At 34.5% G+C, this 14,208-nt stretch overlaps 1 protein-coding gene across 1 annotated transcript in view; it reads left to right on the top strand.

The window, feature by feature from the left end:
• LOC106131946 (cell adhesion molecule Dscam2) overlaps positions 1–9,508 on the top strand; it is a 36,040-nt gene extending 26,532 nt beyond the window's left edge. The window contains exons 25-29 of the mRNA XM_060951804.1: positions 2,029–2,146; positions 4,050–4,204; positions 4,690–4,803; positions 8,091–8,168; positions 9,480–9,508. Of these exons, the coding sequence (XP_060807787.1) occupies positions 2,029–2,146; positions 4,050–4,204; positions 4,690–4,803; positions 8,091–8,168; positions 9,480–9,508 (494 nt within the window). The remainder of the gene's footprint in view (positions 1–2,028; positions 2,147–4,049; positions 4,205–4,689; positions 4,804–8,090; positions 8,169–9,479) is intronic.
• Positions 9,509–14,208: the final 4,700 nt, after the last annotated feature.

Genomic DNA, 14,208 nt, shown 5'->3' with positions numbered 1-14,208 from the left:
GCATTAGGTGTGTGTGATCCGCGAAGTACCTGTGGAGAATTATGTGTTAGTTTTATATATCGGTTAAGAACTGTTAAGAAAACCTTCAATTTGGCGATGGACTGGCCATCTTAATCTCAATTCATTAAGTCATTTAGTTGAACGTGGCCTTCGAGTTTTCGAAAAACTATCTCGATCAACCCCGTAAAAGATATGTAAGAACTGACATGAAGATACACTATTAAAATGTTGTCCTAAGTCACTGAACTATAAAATTAAATTTCGCAATGTAAATAGTTTGAAAATTACTTGAATAGACCTTATCAAATGCCGTCCAAAATTTAATCAATCCATCAAACCATACACTGAACATTGGCCCGTTAATTCGCCATCAAAACTTTACCTATTACAAACTGACAGACTACGGAATGACGTCATCAATTTAAGTTCGAACGTCAGGATTAGTAGCAAATTGTTGAAGCTTTAGACATATTTCGAAGGTCCCTGTTATTATGTCATAGAGATAAGTCTAGCTAGATACCTTATGGATCCGATTAAAAAGCGTCATGCGTTAGTTTGTATTCTACTGCGGTCATGTAGTAATGACTCTTTTTCTGAGTTATAATACACTAGCTGTGCCCATGAATTCGTCCGCGTGGAATAGTTATTTTGGGCAGCTTGATGTTATATAGCCTAAAGCCTTCCTCTATAAATGGCCTATTCATCACAAAAATATTTTTTCAATTCGAAAAAGTAGTTCCTGAGATTAGCGCGTTCAAACAAACAAACTCTTCAGCTTTATAATATTAGTATAGATTAGTGTTAATGTTAATCGATGTTTTTAAGATGAAGGAAAATATCATGAGGAACCTTGCACATTCAGGTCAATGGATGTGTGATCATTCTACAGAGTGGGTTCGACAAAAATCCTAGTATCGTAGACATACGAGTAGGCAAACCCCGGGTTCCCCTCGCTCACTCCTTGCGTACTTAAGGTAATTAATTGCTTTTGATGGAAGTCTTTTCGATAATAATAAATAGCTATTGTCACTGTCATTACCATAAACTGAAGTTTCAAAACCTTTCTGCATCTGCAAACTTATCGTAAATATTTCATGAACTAGTGTATCTAACTTGATTATGTCTGTGGCGAAGTATCAGACATGTTTGAAAGGTACTCTGCAATATAACTTAGTTTGTCATTACGGATATTAGCTTCTTGTTGGCAAGGAGACTTGAGATTAAATTTATAATTACATGCAAATTTTACATCCACTCTCTCTTCGAAGCATAATTTATATTACATTATTTATTGTACTAGGTTTTGAGATATGTAGTCCGTTGAAAGATAATGCATTTCTATGTTATGAAAATATAATTGATGTTAATGAATGAACTTTTACAGTCAGGAAAATTATTTTTATATCAGACGCTCACAGAATTAAGTTTTCACTCTAATTGTTTTGTTAACATTTCTTGGAATTCAAACAATAAGTTCCTTATAAATTTTGAGGCTAAAAAGTGAAAAAATAGGAATACACCTGTTACGTAACTTTTAACACTGTACAGTCGCTTGTAGAGAACCATGACCAAACAAACTATAACCATTAAAAGAAAATTTCATATGCGCCTGTAGGTACATAAGTATTCAAGTAACTGAGTGACTGCAGTTTAAATTATTTCTTGAATATAGACATTTTATAAATAAATAATAATTATTACCGTATATATCCCTTACGGGTTAGACAGAGCCAATAGTTATCCACGTTCAGCTGGATGGTTTAATGATGGAATTGAGATTCAGAAAGTACAAGACTTAAATAGCTAGCCATTATCTAGCGATGATAGACTTAAATATAAGTTTCTGCTACCATAGCATGGCACGCGCGACGCCATTTCTATCGCGCGAATAACTACGCTGTTTCGCTTTTTATTATGACGTAAAACAGCGACAGCGATAGTCTTTCGCGCGATAAAAATGGCGAGCGGCGCGTGCGTCGCGCGTACAGGGCTGGAGAAGTTCTAGTAATATCATTCCTATTGTTTTAGAGGAAATCGGACCACCTTCGGAGTTCCTCGACCTCAACATGCTGGTCATCATATGCAGTTCCATCTTGCTCGTGGTTTGTTTGTCTGCCTTCTTCTGTATACTGATAAGAAGACACCGGTGAGTTATTTTTGTTTTATAAACAGAAAATAAACAAGAGATATACATATGTACGTAAAATTACTTCTCTCTCCCGGAGTGGAAGGCAAAGACTAAATTGAACAAGATTATTTTTTATATAATTTTCAATAAATTCATCTCGTTTTTCAGACGAATTATTTTGCATACGTACATACATAATCACGTAAAGAAGAATCCCATTATAAGCCTATTTCTTAGACGCCTTTTACGACATCCATGGGCACGAGATAAAGTGGTCCTATTCTTATCTTTTTTGAACCATTTTCAATAAAATAAAATCCATTGTTCAGACGAATTATTTTGCATATGACAGACATTGCGCAAAAAAAGATTGTCTAGTTGTTGTCTGCGATACAGTTCGTCCTGGGTTCGAATCCCGGTCAGGGCATGTTGAGAAACGATCTTTTTCTGATTGGCTTACCTATGTCTTAAATGTTCATCTGTTGTAAGTTTATTTATTATTAAATATAGTATTGTTGAGTTATTGTCTCATAACACAAGTCTCTAACTTACTACGAAGCCAACTTAATGTGTGTATTTCTTCCGTATATTTGCAGAAAAATACATACGCTTTGCTGGTCCTGAAAATAGCTTTCATGATTTTTTTATTGATACGCTTTAAATGTGCCAAAGGACCTTAATTTAGTCTCTTTTCCCTTGTAGTGTCCCATTAAGTTCCTCGGGGACATAGCTATCGGTTTATTATGTCATAAGAAAGGTAATAGAAATGACATTGTGCCATTCGGGTCATTTCCTTTGCATTTGAAACGCTACTCAAGTTACTTTGTAACATTCTGTGGTAAATATATTATCGCTCAATAGCGAAGGTATAGAAGGAGAACTTATAATTCTTGGGGCGTAACATTATTTCCGTTATCTTTTATTTTTGTTAATGAAAAAAATCGTTTAATGTCTGCATGTAAGGGTAGCCAAAAATAATTGTATCATTAAACTAAATTTATAAAAATAAAATAGAAATTATTGACCAACTAGCTTTTAGCCATTATTATTTATTAGAAGTATGCAGAGATCGTGGCAAGTGGAAAGAGGTAGTCTCTGCCTACCCCTCCGGGAAAGAGGCGTGATTTTATGTATGTATGTATGTAGCTTTTAGCCGCGCCTCCGCACAAGCGAATTTAACGCCACCTATAAAAGAATACAGGCTTTTCGCAAATCCCACGGGAACTGAATTACTGACCGGGATGAAAGGTACCATATGTCCTTCTCCGGACTCTCAGTTACTTATATGCGAAATTTTAACAAAATTGGTTCAGTAGATAACGCGTTAAGATGTTACAAACAAACAAAGTTACTTTCGCATTTATAATATTAGGACATATCTTTTTCATATTCCTAACGAGACAAGTCTGTACCTTCGTTATTGTATAACATTAGCTTAAATTACATTAATTCCTCTTACATTACTTTGTGAGTTTGCGGAGGACCAATCTGAATGTAATTAGACGTTTTAATTTAAATGGCTGCTGTAACTATGTACTTAAGGTAAAGTTTAATTGAATCTTCGGGAAATCCTCTGATGAGTTTTCTTGAGTATATGTAAGTATTTTACGTGGTCATTTTGTTGTAAAATCTCACTACAAATAATGTGTCAGTCACCTTTTTAATGTTGCTTTACATACATAGAGTCACGTCGATATCCCGTGTGGGGTAGAAAGAGCACAATAGTCTTGAAAAAACTGAAAGGGCACGTTTAAGTATATAGTAATGATGGAATTGTTATTCAAATAATGACAGGTTACTAGCCCATCGCCTACAAGAAGAATCCCAAGTCAATAAGACTTTTCCTTAGTCGCCTTTCACGTCTATCGTCTTTGACTGGTCTTTGTCAATGAAATTGAGGTAAATGTTTCATTTTCTATAGGCAAAACTTCTCATCTCAATATCGCCACTCGATCGCCGAAGAGGTGAAATCCAGAAACGAGAGCGTGGCGTCACATTCCGAACACAAGGAGCGGTATGCGCACGCGCCGAGAATCTACACATCGCCTATACATCCGAGAAAGTGTAGTAAAAATGGTGAGTTATTTTTTTATTTCTCATTAATATTTTCCCCTCTTTACATGAGATTGAAGTGTAATAATAAATTGACACAGTATGTTATTTCATGTCATTGCCGCCTCACTAGTACGCCACCTTGGAAAAAAAATCTATTAACAGAAAGGCTTTTTTAGACGATTGACTAGCGACTTGCCTCTATCTGAATCTCAATTCCATCACATATGTTTCAATTTATTGTATTTCTTACTTAGGTCTTCAAAAAAAAGTCTTATATTACCCAAAAATTGGTTTGTTCCTAGAGGTTGACTAGTAGATCCGTCCTTTTACTTTTTTCCTTTCAAATGTGCTTATTAGCTTTTAGAGCTTCCATACAATCTATTTTCGTTTCAATTTGATTGGAAATTTGAGAAAATTTAATCGATATTCAAAAGTACGTTTGTATGAAACCTTTAGCGAACACGAAGTTCAACAGTAGTGATTAAAGTGTTATTTCCCTTATCTAGAAATGTTCGAGATAAGCCCTTACGCGGAGTTCGCCTTAGGGTTCCGCTCGTTCGACCACGTGGAGAACCAAGACTTGCCGAGTCGGTTGCCCAGCAGGCCGAGATTCGATACTGGTAAGCTTTTGTTCCATATTAATGTTTGTAGAGAATGAACGCAGAAACTAATGGACCGATTTTGACGAAATTTTGTACAGTGATAGAATAGACTTTCGCGAGTAACGAATTATTTTTCCACGATTTTATGGTCTTCTGTTGACAAAATTTATACATGGATACCTACTTAAATCATTTCAACTTTTAAATTTATCAACCTGAAACTATCCTACTGATATTATAAATGCGAAAGTTTGTGAGTATGTCAGGATGTCAGTATGGATGTTTGTTACTCTTTCACGCAAAAACTACTGAATCGATTACGATGAAATTTGGTATGTAGGTAGCTGAAGGCCCAGAATAACATATCCCTTTTTATCCCGGACTTCCCGCGGGTATGACGCAGGCGGCCTCTATAAAATGAAATAAAGAAAAAGCCTTTATTATTTTCTAGAAATTTCATACCTGTACTTTTTTCTGTGGGATGTATTGTTAATATAGAGATTGTACTTATAGTGTCAATAAGTATCTTTAATTTGAAACCCCCAATCCTAAGGGAAAACATCTGACCTTATCTGGGCGTGTAAAAAGTCTTAGACAGAAGCCAGTAAACAAATAAACTCGAATCCCATTGTTATTTCTATTGTTTTAATTGCTACCTATCAAACGTTTAATTGTTGGCTATAATCTTTTGCCTTCCAAACGATGACGCTCCTCGTAAAAGAGCGCGTTACTATGTCTTCATTAAAATTAATTTATTGGTGCTCATTTGCTTGGTGAAGGACATTTTCAAGAGTTACCTTTTCCGTCTCTCTTTTAAATGATACTGGCATTTCCCCCGACTCCGACCTCAGAATTTTTATTTTATTTTTTCTCAGAATCTCATTACATCAAGTCCAGTAATATTAACTGACTGAATAATCGCTTGTGCTCAACCAAAACTATTAGAAGTGAAGAGCGTATAAAAGTTTATATTTTTCTTACAATACGAGTACAATAACTCTTTAGTGCACCAAAATCAACAGCAAAAAATGCAGGTATATGTATATACATACATACATACATATGGTCACGTCTATATCCCTTGTGGGGTAGACAGAGCCAACAGTCTTAAAAAGACTGATAGGCCACGCTTAGCTTTATTCGGCTTTATGATAGAATTGAGACCCAAATAGTGACAGGTTGCTAGCCCATTGCCTAAAAAAGGAATCCCAAGTTTGTAAGCCTATCCCTTAGTCGCCTTTTACGACATCCATGGGAAAGAGATAAAGTGATCCTATTCTTTTTTGTACTGGTGCCGGGAACCACACGGCATGTATACATTGCAGCCAAAAGCGACCTTATCAAGGGACGATCTGTCCAGAATATTATAAGGTATTTTTTTATAAAGTTTGCGCACACAAAAGTTCGTACAAAAGATATAATATTAAAATTCTCTCTGTAACATCGTATTCAGACAAAGCTGAGTAATTGAATTTCGTTTTGGAGCTAAAATTGTGTTAGCATGAATTATGACTTCGCTAATTTATGTCCCGTACTGATTAATATTGTTTTGTTAAGAAGTTATTACATAGTCATAATAAAAATTTTAATTGCAATATTATACTCGTATTGTATTTTGTACGATTGTATACTAGCCATCCATAGCTGCGTCCGCATAAAAAGTAGGTACCCTATGTCCCTCTCCGCATTCCACACTATATGTATGCTAAATTTCACGGATATCGGCTCAGTGGTTTTGACGTGAAAGACGGACAACCAAACAAACACACTTCACATTTATAATATTAGTACTTAACTAGTTTAAGAGACAAAACAATTTTAAATTGAAGCCCACCACAGCTACCTAAACTTTTGTATCGAAATAAAGTCACTTTATAAAGTAATAAATATCACCACCTCCTTTGATATTTCAGAAAGCCAACAGATTAAGGCCAAATCCCTTCTAACTGAGTCATTAATTTTATTAAATTGGATAGAGATGAATGGTGAAATAAACTGTGACAGTTGAAAGCGACTGAATCAGGATCTCATTTTCAACAGTTGAGAACTTTTTAATAAGATCCGTTCTGATATGATTTTAAATTCATTTCTTGTGAAGGTACATTCGAGACCTTCAGTTTCTTCTTTGTGTACCTTGAAAGGGATAATATATACATATATTCACGTCTTTATCCTCTACGGAGGAGACAGGTCTTGAAAAAATTAGTTTAGATGTATGGCTGAATGATAAAATTGAGATTCAAATAGTATTAAGTTGCTACCCCATCGATTAAAAGAAGAATCCCAAGTTAATTATGTTTTATATTATGTGATGTGATGTTATATATGTATGTATATATTTAACGTGCCGTGTGGTTCCCGGCACCATTACAAAAAAGAATGGGACCACTCCATCTCTTTCCCATGGATGTCGTAAAAGACGACTAAGGGATAGGTTTATAAACTTAGGATTTCTCTTTTAGGCGATGGGTAGCAACCTGTCACTATTTGAATCTCAGTTCTATCATTAAGCCAAATAGCTGAACGTGGCCATTCAGTCTTTTCAAGACTGTTGGCTCTGTCAACCCCGCAAGGGATATAGACGTGACCATGTGTATGTGTGTGTGTTTGTGTGTGTATATTTAACTCAAACATTACATTTCATAACAGTCCTAACAAGAATTGACATCACACAAGAGGTCGGTAATAGAAGTTCCCCAAAACAATATTTACATTAGAAAAGTTTTAATTTAGAGTGACGCTATGCCAACCCTACTCAGCGGTACGCCAAGAGAAACTTTTTGCTCAACCTTAATTATCGGTTGAATGTACTCTTGAAGGTAAATTTAATTATCTGTAAGAATTTCTTTAATAATAATTGCGGTAATTGACCCTTTTTTATAAACTCTTTCCGCGACATATTTCTTTAAAGTTATTGCTTATTACACACTTAGATACCTTAAGATTAAGTTTCTTTTATTATTTCTTACTATTTAAGGGGGAACTTAAATTTATTTCGGCGTTTTTAATTGCATACTTTTTTTTTATTTTAGTCTTAAGAATCACTGATTGCAATTGATGATTTCATTCTGTAATGTCTGACTATAAAAAGTTCCAACCTGTCACTATTTGAATCTCAATTCCATCACTTAGCCACACAGCTAAACGTTTGTTACTCTTTCTCGTAAAAGCTACTGAACGGTTTTTCAGGAAACTTTGCAGTAAGTAATATAGTTAAAATTTAAGATAGAAAAAGTCGCGGGCAAAGCTAGTTGTGTTAAAAAAACCGACAAACTATGAAGTAAATAAATTTCTGTTTGTTACAGAAACCAGTTTTCAAAATCGCTCCGAGTCTGATGACAGTGACAGCACATCAAAGGCTACTGTTTCGGCGATGCCTCGAAGTAAGTTAATTTTAATGTGAATTGATTGATATAAAAGTAATTTTAGTTGTTAACTTTTAAAAAGAGATGTGTATGTTTTAACTCACACAGTGAACTCGCCACAGATTTAAAGATGAAGATTTATAAACAGCATAAATCAATCCATCTTATGTGTTATTTAAAACTAACCAAAGTAGGAAAATTTTTAATATGTAGAGTGAAGTGAAGAAAAATAACGTAGAATTTCTAACAAAATAAAAGTCTTTGAAATAGTAGTTAGTCAAAACTCCTCTCCTATACTTATTTTTGCTGACTATCGTTCTTGATTGATAAACAAACAAGAATTCGTACCGGTTCAAATAGAAAAACGGGACAAACGGACAAACAACCGTATTTATTCAGACTGTCGATAGTTTAAGGCTCACACGGCGTTTGTTGATTTTTACTTCATACTCGTACACACTACATACTTTTGATGTCGTATTATTCATTTTCAAAAAAAGTATTTCCAATTTTCATGGAAAATTGTATTGTAATTGTAATGGTGCCGTGTGGTTCCCGGCACCATTACAAAAAAGAATAGGACCACTTAATCTCTTTCCCACGGATGTCGTAAAAGGCGACTAAGGGATAGGCTTATAAACTTGAGATTCCTCTTTTAGGCGATGGGCTAGCAACCTGTCACTATTTGAATCTTAATTCTATCACTCAGCCAATAGCTGAGCGTGGCCTATCAGTCTTTTCAAGACTGGTGGATCTGTCTACCCCGCTAGGGATATAGACGTGATCATATGTATGTATGTATGTTCATGGAAAATCAGCAGAAGAAATCGCCTCAGCAAAGTGAGAGAAATAATTGTATGTCTATCCAAATTAATTTAGTTGGCACTACTGCCAAATCCGATGTTGCCACATTTGTCACATTATTTAGGTGATTTATGCACATATTGGTTGCCAAACGATGTTTTAACTAAGCCTTGAAATAATATGATTATAGCATTGTACTTTAAAACTATCACCAATAAATGATGTTTTTTTCGTACACTGCGCGTTTTAAAATAATAAAAAAAATATAAGCTTTCAATTTATATAATTAAAATCTGCATTTGCCTACGTTTTCGCTTGTGAAATATAATTTTTTTTAAGATTTATTAAAAAAAAATATCATTCCCTTAAATCTCTGGATACATGGATTGGACTCTATAATAAACTAAAATTGACTAACATAATTGTGATAATTGAAAAAGATATATCTATGGAGATAAATGAAAAAAAAAGAAACCAATTCATTTTACAAAATTTTAATTAAGTTTATATTTTCTGTTGTTCCAGGACACTGCCGAACGCCACATCACAGATAACGTCAAAATTAAAAGAAAAATAATTACAGAAAATAATTATGTATAAAATTTTATAACATTTACATTACTTGAACTTGTTAATTTTAACTGTTGAAGCATATCAATAATATGAAACAGTTTTTTTTAATATTTAAACTATTCTATAATTCGAAGGAATCAAATCTGCGTTTATTTATTTATTATAGTTAATATAAGACTGATGTTTTAAAATAATATAAGACATTTACCGTTTTCTATAAATCTGTTTTTTAAGTGTCACATGATTATTTCAGATTTACCGATTAAAAATTAATCAAATTAAATTTTACCTACTCAAAATTGGTAACTTAATCATTCATTAATCATTTTTTTTACTCATTCTTTTTTACATTCTATTTATTTTTCTCTATAGAATTAACAATACTTGCGTCAAAATAAAGATTTTTTCATAAAATGTTATCATTATATAAAAACGATACAAATAATATTATTTTAACGGATTGTCAAACAAAAATTATCTAGTCAACTTCCAAACATACAATAAGAACATAGATATAAATTTCATTATAGATAATCTAGCGTTAACGTGAAATTGGTAATAAATGTTTAAAGTACTTATTTTGGTGCTTTATTTACAACCTCTTTGTATCTAAAGGGATTAAAAATGCTAATAAAAAACGTTGCTGCGCTAACGCACGATGGTCGGGTAAAGCTAAGACATATACATATACTTTAATAAGACATATACAAGATTGTTGGCTCTGTCTACCCCGCAAGGGATATAGACGTGATTATATGTATGTATATACCTTGATCAAACCCGACACATCCTGGTGAAAGGTCAGGTCATGAGAGATGAGCAAAAAGAAGTACGCAGCGATCTGTCTACCACTACGGAAAAAGGTCGTGATTTTGTTGCTCTTTTCTTGCAAACACACTGTTTTATCACTACATATTCTATCCATCCATATAGTCACGTCTATATCCCTTTCCAGGGTAGACAGAGCTAACAGTCTTGAAAAGACTGATAGGCCACGTTCAGATTTTTGGCTTGATGATAGAATTAAGATTCAAATAGTGACAGGTTGCTAGCCCAACGCCTAAGAAGAAACCCAAGTTTATAAGCCTATCTTTAAGTCGCCTTTTAAGACATCAATGGGAAAGAGACGGAGTGGTCTTATTCTTTTTTTTTTATTGGTGCCGGGCACCACACGGCACTACATATTCCAATTTTAATTTCCAGCTGTCATATTTAAAAATAGAATAGCGGTCGCTTCGGTTTCCGCTAGGAACGAATTTAATGACTGGACTACATCGATAACATAATATAATACATAACCCAATCCCACTGAAATAAATACTACAAGTTTATTACATTGACATACATATATCTGAACAAATTTATCTTCATACAAGGGGTTATCTGACACCCGAAACATAACTCAAGCCAATATGTGCCATTCGGTACGGCCCTAATATTACTGTCCCAGCTATTAAATCATCCTTATAATTAAAGACTACTCGCCGTGACCACTGACTTATAATACGCTGGATAGTTATGTTCCTCAGTAAAAGTTGCAGATTTCTGACGTCGCTTTGTGTATGAAGTATAGTTACAAAGTTAGTTTTTCCTACAGAAGTTAGAGGAGAAAAATAATCAGTTTAAAATTATGTACTATATTAATGAACATAAAATTAAGAATATTTGACAATAAAATATGGTTCCCGGTACCAATAGAAAAAAGAATAGGACCACTCCATCACTTTCCCATGGATGTCGTAAAAGGCGACTAAGGGATATGCTATAAAACATGTGATTCTTCTTTTAGGCGATGGGCTAGCAACCTATCACTATTTGAATCTCAATTTCTATCATTAAGCCAAACAGCTGAACGTGGCCTATCAGTCTTTTCAAGACTGTTGGCTCTGCCTATCCCACAAAGGATATAGACGTGACCGTATGTATGTATGTATGACAATAAAATTGTATTTCTAACAAACAATACCATGGCAACCGTTGCTATGGCGTATACCAAGAAGGTTGCCTTCACCTGACATACCCAATCCAGGATCATGATTTCAGATGGACCTAGGGCACCTCTTCAGAGAGGTGAGGAGGTAACCGGGACTAATGCTAGGCGAACATAGTTGACGCTGGATTAGCCTTCAAGCACATATGTCTTGCTTTTTGATCATTTTTTATTGAGTTAGCAAACTTGTAATTTTGTTATTAATGTATCTTCACCCATTTTTCCCGTTTTTTATTTATTACTAGTAGGAATATATATAATTATGTGTAACAGTGGAGTATTAGAAGTCTTAAAAAACTTTTCTTTATTTTAAAAATCTAACTATTTCACTTTCTCGTGAATTTTTCGGTTCGTGTTTTATTTCAAAGAAAACATTTACTTCTTAATTCTGTCCAGGAGAATAGAGATCTATGGCGCGATAGTTTTTACTTCGAAACTTGGGGACACCGTAATTCAACAGCGGGTCCCGTTAAATCACCCAACTTGGGTAAATAAATACGTTGAGTTTGGATGTAAATTACGGTTAAAACTGCGATTTTATTCCTGAGAGACTTTTCTATATCAATATAGGTGCAGTGAAATAAAGTGAGTAGGTATATAAAATTTTATGATTGAGGCCAGAGTAAGGAGGTCAGGTTAGGAAATAAAAATGATATAACTTACTACTTGAGTTTGGCAAACAGATGCGCGACTTACTTTAAAACTAACCGTCATTTTATTTTACGTAGACTTGTAAAAGTTTGCGTACCTAGTACATTTTGAATGATTTCCACCGAGATTCTATGATATAAAACAAAACATAATTTATTCTTAGAACTGACCGGTAACAAAAAAGAGGTATTTGTATAAAAATTAAAAAATCTTTTTGCAAAAGATTCCAAAAGTTACGTTGTGATATGACCAATGCTCCAATTTCAGCGTCGTACATTTCACTAGTTTGTCTTTAATCACTTTAACTTCGCTAAAACATCATCCTCTCCCGAAGGACTCAATTATACAACTCTTGTGTTACTTGAGCACTCCACTTATAGGGATATACATATTTACAGACACTGCAATAACTATTATTTTTGATAAAAGAACAATACGAGCGTACCTTTATCATATCGGGATGTTTTAGCGAAAAGTCAGGTCAAGCAAGAGTATTAAATCAACTAACTAGCTTGCTTAGCTAGAATGTGGATGAACCGGAAGAATTGTGTAGAGGTTGGTGACAAATGGAGAGATGTAGTCTCTGCCTACCCCTTCAGGACAAGACTTCGAGCATAACTGAAATTATGGATGCCAGCTGCATATCTGAGTCCACACATATCACTAGTTTGTCCTTAATCAAATTAACTTCGCTAAAACATCAGACGCGCCCGATGGATAATTATACAACTCCTATGGCATTTGGAAATCTTGCAAATGCATCTGGAAGCTTCTAAATTAATCATTAGTTTTGCTAATAACTTAATCAACTCTGGGATGTCTTAGCGAAAAGTCAGATCAAGAATACCTTAAAACTGGCTTTCATGAAGAGATTTATAAATGATAATGAACCGCAAGAAGTAAGCAGGAATCGAGACAAGTGAAAATATGTAGCTTCTACCTATCTTCGGAACAAAAATGCCAGCATAGTTGCAACATCCATTTAACCCTCAAATTTCACTAGTTTGTCTTTAATCACATTACCGTCACTAAAACATCACTGCTTCCAGCGGACTCCATTATGCAACTCCAGCTGTATTTGAGCACTCCAATTTATCGGGAAATATTGCAGCTGCTGAAATAACCTATGCGGATAATAACTGGATCATAATCGTGTAATTAGAATGAAATTATGTCGATACTAACATTATAAAAGTAAAAGTGTGTTTGTTTGTCTGTCTTTCACGTCAAAACGACTAAACGGAGCTTTATGAAAATTTGCATATGCATATAGCGTGGACGGAAAAGAACATAGGGTATCTTTTTCGTGGGCGGGGTCACAGGCGAAAGTTAGTTAGAAAATACACTTAATCTCGCTATAGATGAACATGAAGCTAACTTGCCGTATTTATGTGCCGGCAACCACACGGCACATAATTACGATAAGAGATTTCCTCCTGATAAAGCATACTTTGATATCATCCCACTGAACGTGGCCCTTCAGTCTTTTCGAGACTGTTATCTCTATGATATAGGTTTGCATGTATTATTTTCATGTTCTCAAAAGCGGACCCCTAGTTTTAATGTCAACTGTCCATACAACATGTAACAACAGTGTGACGAGAACTCTAGACTGAACCGTCAAAATCTAGAACAGAATTTAGGATTCTATTCAACTGAGGCGATCGATCAAAGCTCACATATCGAGTTACTGAATAGAAACGTTGAACGCTCCATCTTCATTCATCAAATGTACCTTGCGATTAGTAATACATGTAGCGGGTTTTGTTTCAGTAAGTCTATGTTAATCTTTGTAACAATTTCCTGAGTAAGTATGTAAATATAATATAATATAACCCAATGTTTGATATAAATATACATTCATACATATTAACACGTCTTTATAAGTCCACAAACAGTCTTGAAAATACTAGAAGGTCGCGTTCAGCTGTATGTCTTAATGATGGAATTAAGATTCGGAAGAAAGGTTGCGGAGGTTAGACGGGAGTCGCTCGTGTAAAAACTTGACTTACCCAATCTAGGATCCATGGTCAAAATGAT

This window comes from Amyelois transitella, chromosome 26 (assembly GCF_032362555.1).
Source record: "Amyelois transitella isolate CPQ chromosome 26, ilAmyTran1.1, whole genome shotgun sequence".
Taxonomy (NCBI): Eukaryota; Metazoa; Arthropoda; class Insecta; order Lepidoptera; family Pyralidae; genus Amyelois; species Amyelois transitella.
Note: the sequence above shows the minus strand (reverse complement) of the source record. Positions and strands in the feature narration are given on the sequence as shown.